At 35.5% G+C, this 23,421-nt stretch overlaps 1 protein-coding gene across 1 annotated transcript in view; it reads left to right on the plus strand.

Annotated features, from left to right (window-relative positions):
- LOC118202143 (uncharacterized) overlaps positions 1-23,421 on the plus strand; it is a 121,998-nt gene that overhangs the window by 81,282 nt on the left and 17,295 nt on the right. Inside the window, exons 5-6 of the mRNA XM_085815277.1 lie at positions 3,266-3,409; positions 3,497-3,590. Of these exons, the coding sequence (XP_085671403.1) occupies positions 3,266-3,409; positions 3,497-3,590 (238 nt within the window). The remainder of the gene's footprint in view (positions 1-3,265; positions 3,410-3,496; positions 3,591-23,421) is intronic.

Consider the following 23,421-nt stretch of genomic DNA (forward strand, 5'->3'; position numbering starts at 1 on the left):
CAATTCTGACAATTTTTTCTGACTTTTTTTTAAAACTTTGTAAAATAATGTAAAAAAATTATATATAATGCAACTCTTACATACATTTTTTTTTTTAAAATCCGCAAATTTCGTCATTTATTGGAAACATGCGCGGAAAATGGTAAGTTTTTTTTTTCCTACTACATCACTAAGTTTCAAAGTCCTAGACTCGCAGTGGTTTCACAGTGCGACCACCACCCACAGAACAATGGGCAAGAGTAGATCCTTTTAATTCATATATTATTTGTCTCTAGGATCATAATATTCAATTTCTAGAGTATTTAGTTAAAAAAATTATAAAAATAATATCGCACGTGTCAAAGGATTAAGAGGTTTGATTTTTTTTTTCTAAAATACATGATTATTATCATTTATAAAATGGTAAATTTGCAGTTTGCCAGGCAGGCTATTTAATAATAAGTTACAAATTTTGGGGGGGGGGACCATCATGCCATAAATAATTCCATTCTTTTCTCAATGAGGCATTAAAGGTTTGTAAAATTTTTACTTATTGATCGTCACTGTGCTTTAAAAAAATACAGTACAAAGTCCAAAATCCAAGCGTCCATTATCCGGAGTGATCTAAAATCCGGACTTTAAAACCACCAACAACGTTTTTCTCCTAGGCTTTACGCATGTGCATTTGATTCCCTCCCTCCGTGCATAATAAAAATAAAACATCTGGAGAGTACCGATTCTTAATTTCACTTCAACACTAAATAAAATGCCTTGTAATTAAAGAAAAATTTTAGCATAAATTTTTACGATCAGTAATTTGGCGCACACATCTCAACCGAAACATTCCACATAGATACATCGTTGATCTGATGTCAACCTGGGGAATCATTGTTTATTATACTTTCCTTTCATCACCGCATGTTTATCAAAACATGACAACTTGAGTAATGAGTCGTGTAGTGATGACTAATATTTTTTTTTTTTTTTTTTTAGTAATTGAATAATAAAGGAGTATGGTAACCTTTTATGTTAGCATTACGCTTGGTGATGATTACAGATTTAAGTTAAATGTGTAAAAATGTTGACGAGGAAAAATTTAGCAAAAATTTCTTTCCATATGTTAAAAAGAATTTTTTTTTTTTTTGATGATATTCATAGACCCAAAGATTACATTCAGGGCTATTTGAATTGAGAATAAATGATTTGTTGTTCACATAAACCTAGAACCAGCACCAGGGCTCGTATGGGTGCACCGAGTCACAGAATTTAAGACCCACAGAGACTGCATCAGGCAGTAAGATATCTCAATAAGCTTAAGTATAAGCTGGCCCTCAATAAGGCTTAAGTATATGTGGGAATTTATTTATTCAGAACTCTGATAAGCCTTAAGCATGTGCAAGAAATAGACATAAATATAATAAATAACTTAACTAATACAATTCAGGCTTAATGTTTCAGTGCACAATAGAAGCAAGATAAAATTTAACAGAACAACTTGTCATTAGTCGCCAAGCTCATGATGCGTAGCCAAATATGTATAGTGAAGGAGAGCTAAATTTGATGACGATAGCCGCTAATTTTAAAGGTTTTCGGATATCGCAAAACAAAGGCGAAATTTTCCAATTAAAGGATTTTGTAAAGAAATGTGGAGAGTCTGTAATAAATGAAGATGATATAAAAGAAGTTTTTCATTGTGATGACAATGCTTCTCAATTATCAAACAATTAATGAATGGCGAAATCTGTAGTATGGTTCTAGATCCAGAAAATACAGCTACTGATAGTGAAGAAAGTGACAGAGAAGTTACTCAAAAGGAGAAAAATTTCAATTCGTAAGTTAGTCGGAATTCTCGAAACAGCAGTTACAGGATTTCAACAATGTAACTAAACAAGAGATTATGTCTGCCAACAGAATTAAAGAGAAAGTGTTAGCATAAAAAATGAAGTTACTTAAACAACTTTACATTGAAAGAAATGTTTAATAAGGTAAACAAATAAATATTAAGCTTTTTGTTTTTGTAAATTTTGATACCCTTTAGATCATAAATACTTCATTTTTTCATAAATGACAATTTCATATTTTTAATTTTATAATTTCTACATGCTGTCATACTAGATTTAAACTAATGATCTAATATCCAGAAAAATCCCAAATCTGGAATCGCCAAAGTCCTGATGAGTCTAAATTTCGGACTTGTACCGTATAATTTAATACTTGTAATTGATTCGGTACTGTATAAATAATAATAAGGAAAAGAAGCTTTTTGCTGCTATTATTTGATTAACATATCATTAATGTTCCCTAATGTCATATTATATATTTGTTATATATTTACATATTATTAATTTTTATATCTTTTTAGACCATTGTTAGTTTGTATTTATTTGGATCCATTAGTTCTATGTTGGAAAAATATATATTGCATCTATTTTTGGATATATATGCTCTTAATATGATTTAAATTCAGTAGGGTATAATTAGTCATCCTATTTGATTCTTTTTCATTAGTCAATGGAGTGAGAGGCATGGGATATAAGATCTGAAAGTCATAGGTAAATAATTCTAATATGAACTTAATAATTTTTTCACTTGAGGGTTTTCATGTGCTATGTTATGTGATCATATAATTTTACACTGGAGTAAGATCCTATCATTTTAACAGTCATTAAATAATCTGCTCATAGTCCTATTATTTAATATTTCAAAAATCGTGGTTATTTTAAGGAAACGTAAAATGTCTTAATTGAAATTATGAGGCAAACAGATTTTCATTAAAAATCAGATTAACTGAAGACTTTTATTTGTATTGCAGTTACATTTTTTAAATATAAAATTTTAAATAATTTTAAAAAGGAAAGTATTTAAACATCCTTAAATCAATATTCTGAGAAATGGAATATTCCTAATATTTGGATTTTTATTTGTGAAGAATTAATATATAATGATTTACAGAAAATTTGCAGTTATTTTAGGTGTTTTGTAATTCTTATTAATTTAGAATTTTATTGCTGTTTTAAAGAAGGAAAGAATAAAATGTGCAATGTTCTTAAAATATTATTTTTTGAAAATTTAATTTTCGTGTGTAATTATTGTCTTGGCCCAAACCACATGAGAGTTTGATTGTTGAACCATACTAATAGTTTACCCAAAGCCATATGAGAAATTTAAGTTAATTATCATTGTACGTAGGCTTATGAATTACCTGTTTACCATTAATTGGTAAATTAATTTATTTGAATTTAAGACATAATTTTTATGAATTAAAAATTTTCTTTTCATGTTTTAGAACATAAAAAGTGGCTGCACTGCTGTCTGTGCCTTAATCAGAGAAAAAACTATTTATCTCTCTTGGCTAGGGGACTCTCAAGCTGTGCTGGTCAGGAAGGGCAAGCCTTCAATAATTACAGAGCCTCATAAACCAGAGAGACAGGTACATAATTTACTGTAAAATCTGTTTATGAATTCAAATTTATAAGTAATTTATTGTATGAATTAAAAACTGGTTTATACTATCCAGGATGAAAGGGAAAGAATTGAAAGTCTTGGTGGTCATATTACACACATGGGAACATGGAGAGTAAATGGAATTTTAGCTGTCACAAGAGCCTTAGGTAAAAATCTTTCTGTCTTAATTAAGCTAATCTGAAATTTATTCTATTATTTGAGTTTTGCATATAGGCTGTATTAATAGTGGCTTGATTTCATGTATAAACAGAGTGGAATGTGGCATCTTCAAAATATTTTAATAACAATTTATAAATTCTATGCAGCAACCATTATGTGATCTCTTTTTTCTTAAATTATGTCAAAATTATCCCTATTTGTTTCATGGTTTTTTACTTGATTTGGATCATGTGCATCACTTGGTTAATAGTATTATTATATTGGTTACTTATGCTATTACCATATGCAAGAAAGCAGCTATTCTGATTTTTACAGTTTTAGGTCAGTAATATACCTCCCTCTCATTTTTATCTATACGTGTTAGTTAAAATTGATTCAAATGTACTAAATAAACTCAGATTTAAAACTTTGATAATATTAACTTTTATCTTGAATATTTAGGAAATTAATGTGAGATACATCTGGATTTATTTCTATATGGGATGTTAATACATTTTAAGAAGGATTTTATTAAAGGATTTAAAAATATATACGAATATTGTGAAATGAAAAATTCTTGGGAAATATTGCCTGCTACCTTCAAATTTTTATCTTTCAGCATGTCAGATATAAAAAAACTATTGTATTATTGTTAATGAATATGTTTTTGCCTTTCCCAAAGAAAATTTCTCTTGATTCCATAACTAAAAAATCTGATGTGTACACCACATGACTTCCTTGTACGGAATATTAAATTATACGCATTTTTTCTTGCATTTCATTTAAACTTATTGGATTGAATTAAATCTACTTCGCCGACAGCGCATAAACCACAATAGAATAAATGCATTCTTCAAAATTCACTCTAGTATTTGTTTACCATAGCGACACTCTGGCACTAGATTCACTTAACAGTATTATATTTCGTTCATATTATAACTCATAATGCACAAAATTTATATCATTTAAAGAATAGAATTATCTAATCGTTGCCACATGCTCTATTCAAATACTATAATAAAGCTAGAACGATGTATAAAAGAAATTAAGCAAACAAAACAAAAAAGAAACAATTTTTCGCAGATGATTGAGTATTTCTCAATCAATTAATTCAGTTCTCATTTCGCGAGAAGGCAAAAATATATAAAAACTCAAAATATCTATATTAAAAATTACGAAGTAAATCTTAAACACTTATTTCCTCGAAAAAATTCCAGAAAGGATTAAGCATGATTTAATTGGCAATAATAAATGAAGGCGTTATCTTTGTTGTTGCGAAGCTAAGTTTCTCTAGATTGGCAACAAATCCACTAGTCTGCTGTTTCAAATGTAAACAATCAATGGCCACCATAAAAAAAGGGCTTAGCGGCACTTAAACAACTTTAAAATTGTTGATAATTCTAAAAATATTCCATACAAATTTACTAAAGGCATAAAAGCCTTAACCAGAAGATAAAAACAACATAATTCAATAATTTTTAAAGCATAAAATGTACAATTTACAAACATTTAAGAGTAAAGAAACTGAGATCACTGAGCCAGGTAACAGAGTGGATATATATATATATATACGTTTGGTGCGGCTGATTGCAACCAAAATACGAGGTGCACATCTACATGTTATAGCAGTCCTATATACAAAATTTCAATGTTCTGAGGCTATTCATTTTTGAGTTATGCGAGATACGCACAGACGCCACGAAAAATTCTCTTCAGAATTAATTTTAAAGCAGTTTTATAATTTTTTTGGAGGAAACGAGTCGTTTATTCTGCCTTTACGTACAGATATCACGCAAAAACATCGTTAAATTGCATTCGATAACGGTCAAAGTGGATATTTTCGTTGAAATATTGTGCCTGAAACTTTTCGCGATTACTATACTTCCTTTTTACTTCGTACAAGGAAGTAAAAAACAGTGAAAATGCATGGTATTAAAATTTCTAAATGCAAAACTAGCAGCATTATAAATTGGAAATAATAATAAAAAAAACTGAAATGGAATTGCATGGAAAAAAGACTTAAATGAAAATCTGCAAGAGAGATAAGAGTTATGTACTGTTTCCAGTGTTTCCTAACTGATAATTTCATTAACAACAGAAGACTTAAATGAAAATCTGCAAGAGAGATAAGAGTTATGTACTGTTTCCAGTGTTTCCTAACTGATAATTTCATTAACAACAGAAAATCCACCGATAGTGAATCGGAGTTGTTGACAGTTAGAAAGTGTTTAAATTTCTAGCCATGTGGCTGAACACAGGAAATGTTGTTGAGCCTTCTATAAACACTGTTTAATGGACATTGGATACATTGATGAAACATGGATTTATTAAGTAATTAAGTAGGATAGATTTATTAAATAATTAAGTAAGATGAGGAGCAACACATTTTTAGTACAAATCCTGAAATCTGGATACCAGTATCTGGAATGATCCAAGATCCAAATCACCAGCCAAAATAAATAAATAAAATTATATAAAAGAATCCTGCCTTACAAAGTTTAAGAATAAACTCAAGGAAGTGGGTGTGCCGTAAATGCGATTTTTCACCTGTGTCACGTCACTTTCAAGTACTCCTTGGCTAGGGAGTTGTACAATGACCAGTGAAAATACATTGATTGAATTTGGCACCATGGCAAAATTTTCTCAAGCCAACCTGAAAATCTGATATGAATTGGTGACTGCAAAGTCTATCAGGTAGTGTCATGCACTGTTTGCATGTGGTTTGATAAAATATCAATAAAATGAATAGTGTTTGTATTTTGCGGAAAGTATTTATGAATTTTTGTGACATATGTTAATGCAATTTTATATCTCATGATGGAAAAATTATATTGGGGAAATAATATCTTTGGATAAAAAAACCAGAAAATCAGCAACATTAAAAAAGTTTGCTAATTTTTAAGTTCACATAATTAAGACCAAAGTATTTTATAAAAATCTGTCATCTTTTTGTGTGTTAATGAAAGTAATAAAAATGATTGTAAGTTGTATCCAATTAATCCAGTAATCCAATTAGTGCAATATTTTAAGTGAGACAAAAGATGAAATAAAAAGCAGTTTTGTATCTTCTTAACCCTTTAACTGTCAAGTTATTTTGAGGATTTAGGTACACAAATTGTCAAATTTTTTTATTGGAAAAATCAAATGTTTACTACAAAATAAAATATACTTAAGTAGTTAAAAAATTGATATTTTGAAGTACATGGGTAAAATTTTTAAAGTCTTGTAGCCTAGTGGAGTATTATTCTCTAAAAATGAAAGAAATTAATTATTTTCTAAAAAAAATAAATAAATGAAAAAAAAAAATAAAATAAAAGTGAATACCTATTAGTAGTTCAGTAATTCAATCCTGTGTGGTACAACTGGAAACATTTTTCCAAGCACAAACCAACTCCACATGCGACGGGGGACGTGGGCACCACCCCTTTACCGTCGGTTAATTGGTGTAGTGCCACGTCCACCAATATCTAGAGTTGAACCTTGAGTCTTTCAAAAGAGCAATTACATGGCCATACAAGGGCTGTTAATATTTAGTATTACATTCTTGTTTGCTGGTTAACATATTCTATGGATAACGTGATTTACAGAGTTACATACTGACTTTGTCTCTCATTTCCGGCATACAATGCATATGCATTACCTGAATTACATTAATCTTACATTGCGTTGGATTACTTTTGTGTACAGTTACAGTTTTTAGCTGTACATTTCAATAAATATACCTACATTACTTGTAGATTGCATATAAATACAGTTTGCATGTACAGATACATATGCCAATATTACATGTGCCTTGCGTGACATTTTTTTTATATACATACATAGTCAGGCACGCCTGCTTCACATATTACTTAATTTTACCTACACTGCTTAAACTTAGGTTACATATACTTGCAGTTGCATATAGATACATGCAGATACATTCTGATTAATTTTTTAGATACAAATATTTACAAACATAATAGTCTTACAGGTTACTTACATTACATGTTATTTGGGTACTTATTGCATAATTTTCCAGTACATGAAATAGACATTCCAATACATACATTGCTTTGCGTTAGACATCCTATATCCCTTATTCATAATACAAAACATATATGTAACCCATGCATTTTTATTAGACATTTCTGCATTTATATTGCATTACTTTAAATTGCATAACTTACTTATACATAGCTTACTGATACACAAAAATATTTACATATATTACACTCCCTTACATTACTTTGCTTACAGATATATGCACTTTCATACATTCGTTATGCCTACATTATATATCGGTTCATTATATATGGTCTTACGGTATAATTTGCCGAAATTTATTTACACAGTACATGCACATTGTTAAATGCAACTGACTTTCCAGGTATGAATACAGGCAGTCTTTATACTGTGAGTTTCTAGTCTACATTATAGTTTCTTACAATTCACTTGAATGACAGTTTTCCTACATTGCAATACATGTCCTTTTTAAAATGCTTAAGTTGTTTTTACATGCTGGGTTGTTCTATGGCTGACACAAGTCTGTATCTAAGTCGGACAGTCTGTCCATCAACTGTACCAGCTTTTTAATACAGTGCCGCTGTTTTATCATATATTTACAGAACGGCTGGCGATTTGTTTCAGGGAGATTGATATGCAGTCCTTCTGTTAATGGGCATGACGTTAGATAGTGCTCTGGTGAGCCTGAGTCGCCGCATGCACATTGACTTGTGTGACTTAAGCCACGCTTGAAGAAATATTCCGGGTAGGGCCCATGCCCGGAAATGAACCTTACCAACTGTGCGTTCGCTACATTTCGGCTAGTGTCCACATAGCCGATGAAGTAGTGGGTCCTTCTCCCTGTGGTGCTTTGGTCCCATTCGTTCTGCCACATGCCAGTAGCCCTTAGGCGTAGTGTCTTCTTTAAATACGAATGCGGCCATGGGATGATAATTGGTGCATCAAGCGGGTCAGTTCTTGCCTCTTTGGCGAGTTGGTCGGCAAGTTCATTGCCATAGTGGCCAACATGAGCCTTTATCCACTCTAATTTTGTGCGGTACTGGGGGTTACTTCTAAGACCTCTCTGGATTCCCTGTATAATCTCCGAGGGATGATCTGCATTCCAAATGGCATATAACGATGATAAGCTGTCCGTTTTAATGGTGACATGGCTATGCTGGTGCGAGTGCAGGTAGCGAATCGCTTGTGCAATTGCCACTGCTTCGCTTTGAAAGACACTGTTATGTTGTCTTAACTGTCCCTTCCATTTCTCGATTGCGTTGTCTTGTTTCGTGGCGACATAGGCGCATCCCACTCTTTCGTCCAATCTGGACCCGTCTGTATAGATGGTCATTTCCCTTGAGTGATGAGTTGCAGTGGGATTAATTGAGATAAGTATCCCTTTGCCTTTCTCTGCCAGGTGGACGTCAAGAGGGCAGAAGTTTGTTTCGTACTCATCCGGGTAGTATGTTTCATCATCAAAAGTAACTGCCTTCTTAAGTTGCAAAATGTGTTGGCGTACTGCCTCCTCCTCAACCCGGATGTGTAGGGGAAGGAGACCAGCAAGTACGTTAATGGCATCGGTGGAGGTGGTGCGGTAGGCCCGTGTGATTCCCAATGCGAATGGTCGTTGTATGCTGTTAAGATGTCTGACCTTCCTTCCTTGCATTGGGTAGGCCCATACTGCGGCAGCATACGTCACTATCTTCTCGATGACTGTCGTGTACAATACCTTTTGAATATAGGGGTTAAGCCCCCATTTGTGACCATAAAAGAGTTTCGTTTGTTTGGCTATGGCTGCCGTCCGGAGTTTGAGATCCTGCACGTGAGGGATCCAGGTCATCTTATGATCAAAAGTGACCCCTAAATATCTTAGCTGGTCCACTATCTGCAGACGTTGGTTGTTAATCTTTATGGTGGGGCGTCTTACTAAGGATCCTCCTTTTTTCGGAATTAAAAGGACTTTTGACTTATGTTCTGCAATTGTGAGTTTAAGTTTGGTACACTGGTCATGAAAGATCGCGCAAACTTCATTGCAATTTTTCTGTAATTTTTCTCGCGTGGTACCCTTTACGATAAGCGCCGCGTCATCCGCGTATGCAATGATTTTAGTGTGCGCCGGCCACGTCGCTGTCAGTACTTCATTGAACGTTAAGTTCCATAAATGCGGCCCGGCGCACGATCCTTGCGGACATCCTCTAGTTTGCACCTTTTCGATAATGCCTGCATTATGCACCGCTAATAGCTTCCGATCCTGCAGGTAGTTGCTTATTATACTATATATGTTACTTGGGCAATTGGCCCTTCGTAATGCCTGCTTGATAGCCGGCCACCACAGCGTATCGAAAGCATTCTTTAGGTCTATGCTGACCATAGCCGTGTGGTGGCCGCTGTGTCTATTTTCCAGAATTGTCTCCTTTATATTATGGAGAGCATGCACCGTCGATGAACCAGTCCTGAAGCCATATTGGCTGCTGCTGAGATAACCATTGAGATGCAAGTGGTGGCGCAGTCTGTTGATGATTAGCTTTTCCAACACCTTCCCCATCGCAGACAAAAGGCAGATGGGTCTGAATGATGAGGCTTCTGAAGGATCTCTGTTTTTCTTGAGGAATAATACCACTTGCCCTATTTTATATGGTGTTGGAAAAAGTCCTACTGACAGAAGCTTATTGAAATAGCTTACGAAGAATGTAGGGTATGCCTTTATGGTAGCTTTTACAATTGTGTAGTCCATGCCATCTGTCCCGGGGGCTTTCTTATGCGGCAGACTTGCCAGCACTCTCTGCAGTTCTTGAAGCGTGAATTCCGGATCTGCTTCTGTGTCTACACTATTTGTATCTGCTCGAAGGGCAGCTTGTTCGGCGGTGTCTTGCTCTGCATCGTCCTGACTGAACACAGTATTTAAAACTACATTCAAAGTGTCAGTCGTGTAGCTTTGGCTGCTATCCAGTGATGACGGGATTTGAAGCTGCAAAGGCTTGAACACCTTCCCCGTTGCTATCTTGTGATGCAGCCCATATACTTCTTTTGTATTGGAACAGAACTCTCTCCAAGATGTTACTTTGGCCTGGATGATCATCCTTTTGTATTTTGCTCACTCTCTTTGAAAAATGGTGAGTGTGTCCGAGATGATCTCTAGCCGCCTCTCGTACTTCAATCTCCTTCGCAAAGCCCTGCATTTACGCTGTTGCTTCTGTAATGCGCCCGTCCACCAGTGCATTTCCTTTATCTTCTGAGGTTTTTTCTTGGGGAGATTTTGGTCACAAACTAATTGTAGGGTGTTCTGTAGCCTGATGGAGAAATTCTCTAAGTCTGCCATTGTGTCTGCATGCTGTAGCACCGGTTCAAGAGTTTCCAGGTGCCTTTTAACCTTCCTAGTGAAGGTAAGGAGCTTTCTACCTGGGAGATAGTACCTTTTAATTTTGGTGATAGATGTCGACTGCCGTAGAGAGTAAGTTATAAATTTGTGATCACTTAGACTTTCTTGATCATCTACTTTCCAATCTGTCAGTAAGAACGCTGCTTGCAAAGACGTAATAGTGAGATCGGGCCAGCCCCGAGCGAAGATTCTGTCGAAGGAGGGTGGCGCTTCTGCGGTATTGTGGATAACAAGATTTTTCGAGCTGAGGAAGTCCTCCAGTTCTCTGCCCTTTGTGTCCGTGGCACGATAGCCCCAGGTGGTATTATGGGCGTTATAATCTCCCCCGAAAAGTACGTATGGAATCTTTATCTTGTGTAAAACTTGCTCCATGAACCTTGCAGTGGGCCCAATTTCCACTGTCGGTGGCGAGTAGCTCGAAGCGATGGCCAAAGTAAGTGAATGAACTTCCAGGAGTACTGCAATGTTGTCTTGTTCCGCTGCGATGATAACCGGCGACCAGTCCGGCCTGCAACATACTAAAATTGCTTTTGGTGCATTATCTTTATCTATTTTCTGAAATACCGTCCATTTTACCGGGAAACCTACTGCCATCCCCTCTCTGACATAAGGCTCTTGACCAAGGATTATATCTATGTTCTTTTCGATTGCATATTGTATTGTTTGAGCGACTGCCGCTCTGGCGCGCTGCATATTGATTTGTAGTATTTTCACCGGTGTTTCTTTTGCTATAGTCTCTCGGTTGACAAGTACATCAGTTTTTGACTGGCTTCCGCTGTTTTGTGATATGATGCTATTATCAGTACTGGGTAATACTTCTGATATATGCTGCTGCACGTTGGTACTCTGGACACTCCGCTGCATATGCCGGGTGCCTGCAGTCATACCTAGCTCAGTGTCTCTCATTTGCATCCCGACAGTTAATGCATTCTGGAAATTCGGCTTTACATTTGCTGGTGTGATGGGGTCCGGCACAGTAAGCACAGAATTCCTTTTTGCAGGTACATTGGTCTTGTGTGTGGCCGAGCTGTTGGCACTTGTAGCATCGGCGTATTCCCAAGTACTCTGTAATTTTATGTGCGTGCCATCCGATGTAGATTCTTCTAGCTCGAAGGACTGCCTGGATACAGGAGGGGTCGCATTCCAGGACCCATTTAACACGCATTGGATTTCTCTCTCTGAGCTTGAAAAGGGCCTTGACATTTTTGGTTGAAATGCTTGTTGTCGTTGCCAATTCGTCGATGAGATCCTCCGGTTTAACGGAGTCTGAGACGTTGTGAATTGTGCAACGCGGTTTCCTTCGTTGTTGTCTGCGTAGGCTGGCATCGATGTTGGCTTTCTGCAATGCCTCTTCTAAGTTGTCGACGTCCTTCGCTGTCTTGCTGTCTCTATCTCTCCTTTTGCTGTGGTGGAAATCCTTTCCACTTCTACTTGCAACTTGCTGAGAGGCGCCTTCTCTTGTAGCTCTTTTCTCAGTTGTGTTTTGTTCTTTTGCGCAGAAGGTTTTAGGATTAGGCTGGGTTTCTGCGTAAGCTTGACGACCTCTGCAAACGACCTTGGCGTTGTGTCCTGTGCACCAGCAAATGTCTCTGGAACTGGAGGAGTGGCTCTTTGCTGAGGTTCACTTTGTGCTGCCGTGGGCGGCGTGTGCAGCTGGCTGCAGCAAACAAAAGTGGACGTATTCACACCTATCTCTGCAGTAACTGGCTTGGGCTTAAAGTCTTCACCCTCAATTGCTAAGCCCTGTAGGATACTTAGAGATTGCTGGACCCGATCTTGGAGATCCTGCGGAAGAAGATGCCTTCCCCTTCTGTAAGTGGCAGTGATCTGCCAGATGTCTTTGACAAGGGCTTTAACTCGGTCCTCGTGGGTCAATTTCGAGGTTGTCAGCGCATTTGTATCCAGTGGCTCTTGTAAATTTTGGGTGTCCGTGTTCTCTGGCAACACTGAGGGGTGTGTCATGTCACTTTAGTATCGCACGATCCGCTTTACGCTGAGAAAAATTCACTAAAAAACATTTGGTGTAGCTTAATGCACTTTTGCGAATATACACGATGCGGTAAGCACTGATGACACTTTCACTAGAGCACTCTTATGTGAGTAGACACTATGCACTAATTACTGATGAAACTTTCACTAAGGCACTTTTAACAGCTAAACGCGATGCCCTAAACATTGTTTTCACTTTAACTAAGGCACTTTAATGCGAAGAATCGCAATGCACTTATTTTTGGTCAAATAGATAACATATGTCACTCTGTGCACAATTAATCAAGAACTATCTGTATACACCATTAAGATAACTTGACACTTGTTTAATAAATCATGAAAATCACTTTGTGCACGATAAATCAACACTAACGGCCTATGTCAAAATAAGAACACTCATTAAATAAATTACACAAATAACATGTGTCACACTGTGCACAAGTCATAAATAGTTAATTGTATATATCAATTAAAACTTCCTAAGCACTTGTTAATGATGTCACATATATCACTTGCACACAATTATCAAATACTAACTATAGATGCTAATTAAATTCACTAAGCACTTGTTAAACAATCGCATATATCACTCTGTGCACAAATTAACGGGAACTGACTGTATGTCAATTAAATTCGTTATTCAATATTAATACACAGTTGTTCAACAGTGAAGCAACTATGTCAATAAATACACTCAAAATTAAGACCACTGAAACAGGTAACGTGAAGATTTGTTAATTACAGGTAATTAACTTCACATACATTAATTAATCTATGGCACCTATCAGACTACAGTTTGCTTAGATGTCACGATATGCGGACTGCACACAAAATAAATACCACAATGTTGTGAAATATCAAAATAAAGTTGCTAATAGCAGGTAATTAAATACACAATTAAAAACTTATCTGCGCTACTTAGCAAAAATCTGTCAATTAGCTTAGCATATGCTTCTTACTCAGTGCTACTGCACCATCGAAGCAGAGCAACACAAAATTTAAATTTTAAAATTAGGAAAATTAATTACATTAATTAAATAGAGACCTGTATCTTAGTCATTGAAGTAGCTAACAAAAAGAGTACTTGTCCTATTATGTAATTGATTACATCCGGCGGAAAATTAGATCAATTATATAGCTAAACTCGGAAAATAATTAGATATTTAATTATTGTAGAGAAAGCCTACCTTGGCCGTTATTATCTTATCTGTGCTTTCTGTACAGGATGCTGCTGCGGAACTGCGTTATCCAGATTATAGTCACACAACACTTAATTATGCAAATCACTGGCACAATCACTGGAAGATGTAAATTCTAGTCCGGAATAACACAAAGTTAATATCTCTAGTTGTACTCGTTCAAAAATTTCGATTTTTAAATATCCGTGATCCTTATCGCGTGAGGATTCCAAATCCAAGGGTCCCGACGAGCTACTCCAATTAGCCGCTTGATTAGCAAATTGTGCTAATAATCCTCAGTCCTTCTTCTCGTTTTTCTTAGGTGAAATGGAATGGCATTATTAACACACACGGTACTCACTGTTGACACAGCACTTTTCGCACACAGATGACGAAAATCTAAGTCCAAATAATTAACTCAAAAATACTAACTCCGGAACTAAAGGGTCGATTGTCTCCAAATTTAGAATCCTGTATCCGCGAGCGGATGTTAGGAGGATTAGTGTTGGTCTCGAGTCAGGAGAACTAATTGGTTATTAATTAACGGCTTGTTAAAGAATGCCCGCTTACACTTGAACGTCCTTGACTATTTTCTCCTGCCCGTGGTGGGAGGGACGATTGCTTCCAACGTACGCTCCTTTGAACTGGTTCTCCTGCCCGTGGGGGGGGGGACGATTGCTCCCAAGGGTCGCTCCTTTGAACTGGTTTTCTTGACGTGCAAAATATGCTTAGAGTTTCAAAAAAATTTTTAAAAATTGATAAAAAATCATCCACTTATCCAATTCCAATGAAACAACTTTTGTGGTAATGCTGGGAAGTTGCTCTTTCTGATGGTGTAAAAAATTATCCTCTGCGATGGACAACGGTGTCTCGACTGGGTGATAAAGCTAGCGGTAGCACAGAAAATGGCACAGAACAATGTAGTGATTTTCTATATTCTTAGAAAATTCATAATTCACAAACCACTGGTCGTATCCATGTAAACTTGGTATCCGCGTAATGCTTACGCTTTAGGCTACACAGAACAACTACTTTTATACTTCTCCGATGAATATTGCCAGATATAAAGGCGGAAAATGCGGAGCTCAAAAAGCTCTAACACTCGCTAGCTGGGTCTCCGCTGCAATCAACCAACTCCACAATCATACACCAGAATCGTGTTTCCTTTCTTATCTTTTTCCCATTTTTATCCTTTTTCGAACAACACACTTTGTACTGTCTTGTAGGCTCATGTTTCGCAGGAGTAGGAGGAATATGTGAAATAAAATGTCGTTCAGTAAGACGGGCAGGGTTATCTATTGTAGGTGGTCTGCCAACATTCTTTTGTCCAGAAGCTGCATTATCATATTTATGTAAAAGCTCTTCTAGAAGTTGAATTCAAAATTCTAAAAATGTAATACGTTTCCCAACTACATTTTTATAGAGCAAATATGAGTTCCAGAGTACCTTGTCTAGTAAATGTAAAAATATCTTTTTATAATATTTTTTCTGACGTTTTCGGATTGTTGGATGAAAGGATATTTCCTGATCACAGTGATCTACACTACCCATAGTTAGACTGTAGTCAGAAACAATCTTCTTGAGTATATCTTCATTTTTTTTTTATTTTTGAGGCTGACCATGGAAGTATCATGAATACTGCTCATCAAACACATATCCTTCATCTTCGGTTATAATGTTTCAAAGAACTGGACGCCATTTTACAACAAAAAGATCCCGTGCACATTGAACTAAAGAACTTATAACCTCTAACCTTTGAAATCTTTAGTAAAGTGCTGTCGTCTATTGAACTGAGCACACATTAACTTTTCCCGAGATACGTTCGGGTTTGACAAAGAGATGAAACCGAAATAAACGTATCCCGATATATATTCGGGTATAACAATATGATGCACTCAAAAAAAAAAAAAAAAAAAAAAAAAAAAAAAAAAATTACCCCGAATAATACTCGGGCGTGACATTTTCAAACATCAGTGCCGTGACCGAGATTATCTCGGGAATGGCAGTTAAAAGGTTAATTTAATTAGTAACTTAACTGGACAGAATATTTCAGTGATGATTATTAATAAATTGAGTAAATTGAAACATTTTTATATCAAACTGTGTTTTGTTTTGTGCAGATTATGCCCACCAATGGCCAAGTGGTAAAGTTGCTGAACACTGGTATTTGACCTAGGTTCAGTTCCAGGTGAATAGGCTGACTGCATGGATGTTTTTATGGTTTTCCACATGTATGATGGAGATACAAGTGGGTTTCTCTCAGAAATTCTTCTATGAAGACCTCTCTCCCCTTAGACAGAACCCCCTTTTGTACTTAGCTGTTACCAAATAAGCATAAAAATAAACGATTCTGCAAATTTTGAGTTTGTTATGGCCATAACAAAGTGTCCTGAGATATGTTTATTCTAATTTTGACTCTCCAAAGAAACTAATGCAGGAACCTTTCATTTCAGGCTGCTACTAGGGATTATTTTTAGTGCAGTGTCAAGAAAGAACTATTATGCTATGGCAGCTGAATGCCTGTATACAGATGAGTATCTGCATATCTATGGAGGGGGATGAACTGCCTATTATCGGCTGCCCATGTCACTTTGTCACTTGATAAATATTTCATTAGAAAAAACATCTGCTACATAACCATTATACATAGATCAAATTTTAGTGGATGTCCTAAAGAGTCTGAGATCCGGACTCTCTAGGCTTGCGTGATTCTGGATTTGGGATTTTTCTAGATATTAGATCATCAGTTTAAATCTAGTGAGATGGCATGTAGAAAATTAAAAGTATGAAATCGGGATATCTGAAATAATAAAGCATTTACAGAGTTGCAAACTCTCCCGATTTAGGCGGGAGACTCTATGGAACTTGGCTTAATACTTTGTTATATGAACAAAAAAAAAAAAAAAAAAGTGATTTTGAAAGTCTGAAAGCAATTGAATTTTCTCTAGATTATATCTAAAACAAAACCTTGAGAATTAGATAACTTCTGCTTTGTGAGTGAGAGCATATACAAATCCAGAAACGTCGTTCTTCAGTTCTCCAATGGTCATCGTGCTCCACTGCGTGTCACCTGGCATATATTAACCAATGAGGACAAAGCAAGCGCTTATTTGGATGTTCTTTAGTTATTTCGGTCATTTTGTTCTGAGTTGTGCGAGTACACGTGTCTTTGGAAAATAGTTTTAGAAATTATCATCTTTTGTTATATCTGTGAGAAAGGTGAAATACTCATGTACGTTTAAAATATCCTACATAGTTGACTTTCCTTCCATTATTTCCTCAAGGAAATGCAATAAATTTTTTATGTGTACGGCCTGTCATTGTGATTTTTCGATTTCGCATAGTGGAAGGGCGCATGTTCTCAAACACGTGCGTACACAAAAACACAAGGACAACATGAGTGGTTTTGAAAAAAACAAAAAAATTAAATTTTTCTTCGGAAACAAAGGACCAAAAAATTATTAATGCAGAATGTCTGTTCTCTGGACAGTGGAGCACAACCTGCCACTGAATGCATCGGATCACACTGCAGCTTTATTTAGAAAAATGTTTCTCGAAATCGCTAAGAAATACTTAAGTGCAACAACCAAAACAGGTGCAATTGTTAAAGAAACTGAAAAATAAATCTTCAGTATTGATTGCATTAAAACAGCTCCATTCTGCCTCTCTACAGATGGAAGCAATAATACCGATTCAAAACTGTATCCAATTGTTTCTTTTTTTAAGTCTTCAGAAAATGAGTGCAATTTACTTTCTGTCCCCATTTTAGAAGGACATTTGACAGGCTTTACTATAGCACAGCTAATTATTAAAACTTTAAAAGAAAATGCAGTCCCTCTGGATAATTGCTTAGCACTTGGTGCCGATAATGCACCAGTATTGGTAGACTTGAAGACTGGTGTTGCAGGCATCTTGAGAAAGGAAAATTCAGATTTGCAGATTATGAGGTGCACCTGTCACCTCTTAAATTTAGCAGCTAAAGGGGCAGCTTCTTACCAATAAATGTGGATGAACACATTGTTGATATTTACTATTATATTGAAAGGAGTTCCAAAAGGAAGAAAAAATTGAAACATTTCCAACAGCTGCAAAACAGCAGTTTACAATTAGAAAACTTGGATGAAGTTATAAAATAAGCTAGGATTGACACCCAGTGGAATTTAATTGGAAAACTGAAAGATGCTGATGGAATTTTAAAATATAGTGAACTGTCTAGAATTATGTTGGCCATCTTGACAGTTCTTCATAGTAATGCACAGTGGGAGAGGATTTTCAGTGTTGTTGCAAAAACGAGGACTAAATTTAGATCTAACATTAGTGATGACACATTAGAAAAACTTTTATTAGCGAAAGCAGGCCTACATGGCAATTGCTATGAACAAAATTATGAAATTTCTTTCTTAAAGAAAGCAAAATCTGCCACTGTTTATAATATTTGTATGAAAACTGATTAAAGTGTTTTTTTCCCCTCTTCCATTTTCTTAAGTAATGCAAGTAATAAAAATGTTTTTTATGTGTAAGGTATTTTTATGTTGCTTGCATTTAAGAATTAGTTACTATTTAAAGTTAATTCATTATTAAAAACTATATTTTCATCATTTAAAAATTCTTTTTAACATTGTGAAAAATCTCCCGATTTCTTAAAAAAATCTCCTGATTTTTGAGTGTCATAGGTTGGCAAGTATGCATTTATTATCTAAAGCAGGGTTTCTTAAACTGTGGGTCACGGGACCTGCTGCAGGGGTCGCCAAAACTTTTATCAGTTTTGATGTTTCTTTAACTTATTATAATAATTCTACAATTACCAAATATTTTTACACAGTGTATCTGAAAAAAAAAATAAACGTAAGACCATACAGACAAAGAAAAAAACGAAAACATTTCAACGCATTCCTCTTTATAATATAAACATTAGTTTTCCATGCTTTGAATGTTACGCTGTCATTTTGTCTGTTACTTATTTATAATTTTTACATTTTTCTATGTCTTGAAATTAGAAATTAAAGTTAATGACTTAAAACTGCAATAGTATATTACAATACAAGTGGAAGAAATTGACAGTTTCACTCACGCATGTGTCGGATTTACGCAATACTTATGGGGCCTTACAAAATTTTTGTAAGTATTGTGGAGTCCTGGGGGTCTCGACTGGGAAAAGTTTAAGAAACCTTGATCTAAAGGGTATCAAAATTTACAAAAACAAAAAAAAAAAAAAAAAAAAAAAAAAGCTTAATTTTTATTTGTTTACTTTATTAAACATGTCTTTCAATGTAAGTTAGTTAAATTGCTTCTTTTATTATGCTAATACTTTCACTTTAATTCTGTAGACAGACGTAATTTCTCGTTCAGTTACCTTGCTGAAGTCCTGTAATTGCTGTGTCGAGAATTCCGACTAACTTGTCAATCAAAATTTTTTCGTTTTCAGTAACCTCTCTGTCATTTTCTTCACGATTGGTAGCAGTATTTTCTGGATCTGGAACCATACTACAGATTTCGCCATCCATTAATTGATTGATGATTGAGAGCCATTGTCATCACAATGAAAAATTTCTTTTATTATCATCGTCATTTATCACTGCTTCTCGGAGCCAGATTTAGTCTTGATAAGGCCCTAAGCTATTTGAAATATGGTGCCCTTTGTAAGTCTGTAATAATATATTTTAATACTATTTATACTATATTTTAATATTTTTTTTTGGGGGGGGGGTCCTAAGCTATAGCTTGTGTAGCTTATACATAAATTTGTCCCTGCCCCTTCTCCAAATTTCTTTACAAAGTCTGTTAATTGGAAAATTTCACCTTTGGTTTGCAATATCCAAAAACTTTAAAAATTCGCGGCTATGATCATAATTGTTCACTATACATATTTGACTTCTATAGCGTGTTGAGACAATTAAGCTTGCATTGTATTAGTTTAATTATTTGTTATAGGTTATGTATATTTCTTGCACATACTTAAGGTGTATCAGTGTCCTGAATAAATAAATTCTCACATATACTGAAGGCTTATTGAGGGCCAGTGCTAGATACCTTACCATCTGATGCAGTCTCTGTGGGTCCTAAATTCTTCTACCAAGCGCCTGCCTTGGTCTTCTCTAAATTCTGCCACCTGTGTGGCCATATGAGCCCTGGCGCTGGTTCTGGGTTTATGTGAATAATAAATCAGTTATTCTTAATCAAATAGTGCTAAATGTAATCTTTAGGTCTATGAGTATTATTAACAAAATCTATTTTTAGCATATGGAAAGAAATTTTTGTTAAGTTTTTCGTCTTCAACATTTCTTAACACATTTAACTTAAATCTGTAATCATCACCAAGCGTAATGTCAACATAAAAGTTTACTATACTCTTTATTATTCATTTACTAACAAAAAAAAAAATTGTTTAAGGATCGCTACGTGAGTCATTACTCAAGTTGTAATGTGTTGATAAACATGCAGTGATGAAAGGATAATATAATAAATATGATTGGCCAGGTTGGCGTAAGGGATATAAAATATTAGTTGGTGTAAAATCAATGATGTATCTATGTAGAATGCTTCGGTTCAAGATGTATGCCAAGCAGATATGCAGCAATTTAGCCAAATTAAGGATTGTACAAATATATGCTAAAATGATTGTTTCTTCAATAACGAGTTATTTTATTTTAGTTCTGAAGTGAAATCAAGAATTGGGACTCTCCACATGTTTTATTATGCTTGGAGTGGGAGAGGATCAATAGCACATGCATAAAGCATACAAAAGAAATTTTTTTTAAAGTTTAAAAAAAAAAGTTGGTGGTTGCTTTGAGGTCCCGATATTGGACGTCCGAATCTCAAACTTTGTACTGTATTACGTAAAGAAATATGAGATGACATGATGAAATTAAACTTAATAAAAAAATCCTGGAAATGAAGAATCAGAAAATGTATTTTTCTGTTTAAGAGATTTTTTTTTATTTTCTTTCATCTTGGCTGGACAAAACCATTTGTAGTTTTTTAATATTACTAACAGTAGTAATATTATTTAATGTTACTGGTTTTGATTTTGAATTAAATATGCAGCTACTGTCTGCATCACCAAAATTTCACATCCTGAAAAAATGCTTGAGATAATATTTGCAAGGACTTCTTATTAGATATGTGAAGCCTTCAGTAAAAAATTTCAAAGATTTGTCAGAAATTCCTTATTATCATTTGGAAAATTAGAAAGAAGATAAAGATTTGTTTATTGAAAAATGTACTTGAAAATTGTTAAGAAAGTTAAAATATAATGAGAGCTTTTTTTTTCTTTTTCCACTTATTCAACAGTATTTTGAAACTGCATAATTATATACATAATATGGGGCATTTTCGAAAAGTATAGAAACATCACAGACAGCAGGAAAGATTGGCGAGCATGTTTTCGACACTGACCTTGAACTTTTCGCTTTCCCTTCGTGGTCATTCTTTATTTCTACTCTTAGTCAGTTTTGAGTAGCACATGTGCATAATGGCAGCATCAATTCAGAATCCTGTCAAATGTGAAGTGCGTTCCATTGCACATTTTACGTTTTCTTCATGCAAAAGGTGAGCATCCAGCAGAGATTCATATAAGAAATTGTTTTCATATATGAGAACATTGTGAATTGATTAAAGGTAATGAAATGGTGTCATACTTTTTGGGGGGGGGTAGGACTCGCATTCATGACAAACACAAAAATGGGTAGGCCATCTATGGTCTTAATTGTCCTTCTTCAAAGAACAGAAGAAGCAGTTTCAGCAAATAAGCATCTTGCATCAAAAAAATTGCATAAAACAATACTGGAAGTGTCTATGACTCTACAACTCTTACGAAGTTGTAACTGTGACTTAAGTATACAGTAATCAACTTTGCAATCAACTTCCTCGCATACTGCACAAACAGGTGATGCATATCTTAATCACGTTGCTGCTTGTGACGAAATGTAGGTTTATCTCCTCATGGCAGATTTTAAATAACAGGCAATGCAGTGATACCATATGAATTCCCAGAAGCCAAGAAATTAAAAAATTTAATTTCAGAAAAGAAAAAAAAAAAGAAAAAAAAAGGCTTCTGTTTTCTAGGGCAGACAAGGCATTCTGCTGATTGACTACATATCATCCAACACTGCAATTAATCATAACACATACTGCAGGTTTTGAAAACGTCTTAGATTGCCAATTCAAAACAAATGCAGGGGCATGCTGACAAGCAGATCTGCTTGCTTCATGATAATACTCATCCTTACACAGCACTTCAAGTACAAACACTACTGAAAAGTTTTAACTCTGAAGTTTTGGCAAATCCTCCATACAGCCCAGTTGACACTATGACTTACATTTATTCCTTTACATGAAGAAACATCTTGCAGGGCAAAACTTCTGTGACAGTGATGTGATCAAAACTCAGGTTAAAATGTTTCAACAGCAGGAAGTAAACGTCGGTGACTGTGGGATAGATAAAGTTGTACCCCGACTAAAACAAATGCTGCTTGAAACAACTGTATCGAAAAACTGACATTTGTGCAGTAAGTAATTTGTAATATACGTTTTTTTTATCATTTAAAAGTACACTACCTGACATTGAAAATGTAACACCAAGAAGGAGTTGCCCAAAAGTTATGCAAATTTCAGGGTACACACACATCCCCGAGTTGTGCGAATGATGTGAAATGCGCAGCTCTCCAGCACACATTGAAGAAGATAGAAGGGAAGGAACCTGCAGAATGTTAAATTTTCGTGCCGTTGTTTCTGCTAGGGATATCATCTTAGAAAATTTGTTCTTGTCTCGGAGGATGTGTGTAATAACAGAAAATGCCAGGCCATCATCAACAGAGGCACTTCAAGCAAACAGACAGTTTTGCGAGGGGTCGGACTGAGAAGTGGCAAATCTCTGTTGACACACACCTGGAGGCATCCACAGTGCACCGGCTGTTGTGACGATGGTTGGAACAAGGAAATGTGGCAAGTTCGAGGGGTGCTGGTGCAGTGACTTCAGCATGCCTGGATTGACGCATCTGCCAACGAGCTATGGCAAACCTACAAGCCATTTTATCTCCATTCTGCAGCATGTTCAAGACACCCTGGATGTTCCCATATCAACCAGAGCAATTTGCCATCATTTGGTGGCTAGTGGCTTGCACTCATGGCATCTGTTAAGAAGACTGCCATTGACCTAACATCATAGACGCCAATGTTGGTTCCAGGCTTGAGCGGTGTGGATGACTGAGGGGCACAGGGTCATGTTCTCAGATAGTCAGGTATTCGTTTTTCCAATGATAGTCGCTGCGTATGAGTGTGGTGTGGATGTGGAGACAGGTCCAGTTT

The sequence above is a fragment of the Stegodyphus dumicola genome, chromosome 4 (assembly GCF_044657685.1).
Source record: "Stegodyphus dumicola isolate Sdum_Otavi_A_Nest chromosome 4, ASM4465768v1".
Classification (NCBI taxonomy): domain Eukaryota; kingdom Metazoa; phylum Arthropoda; class Arachnida; order Araneae; family Eresidae; genus Stegodyphus; species Stegodyphus dumicola.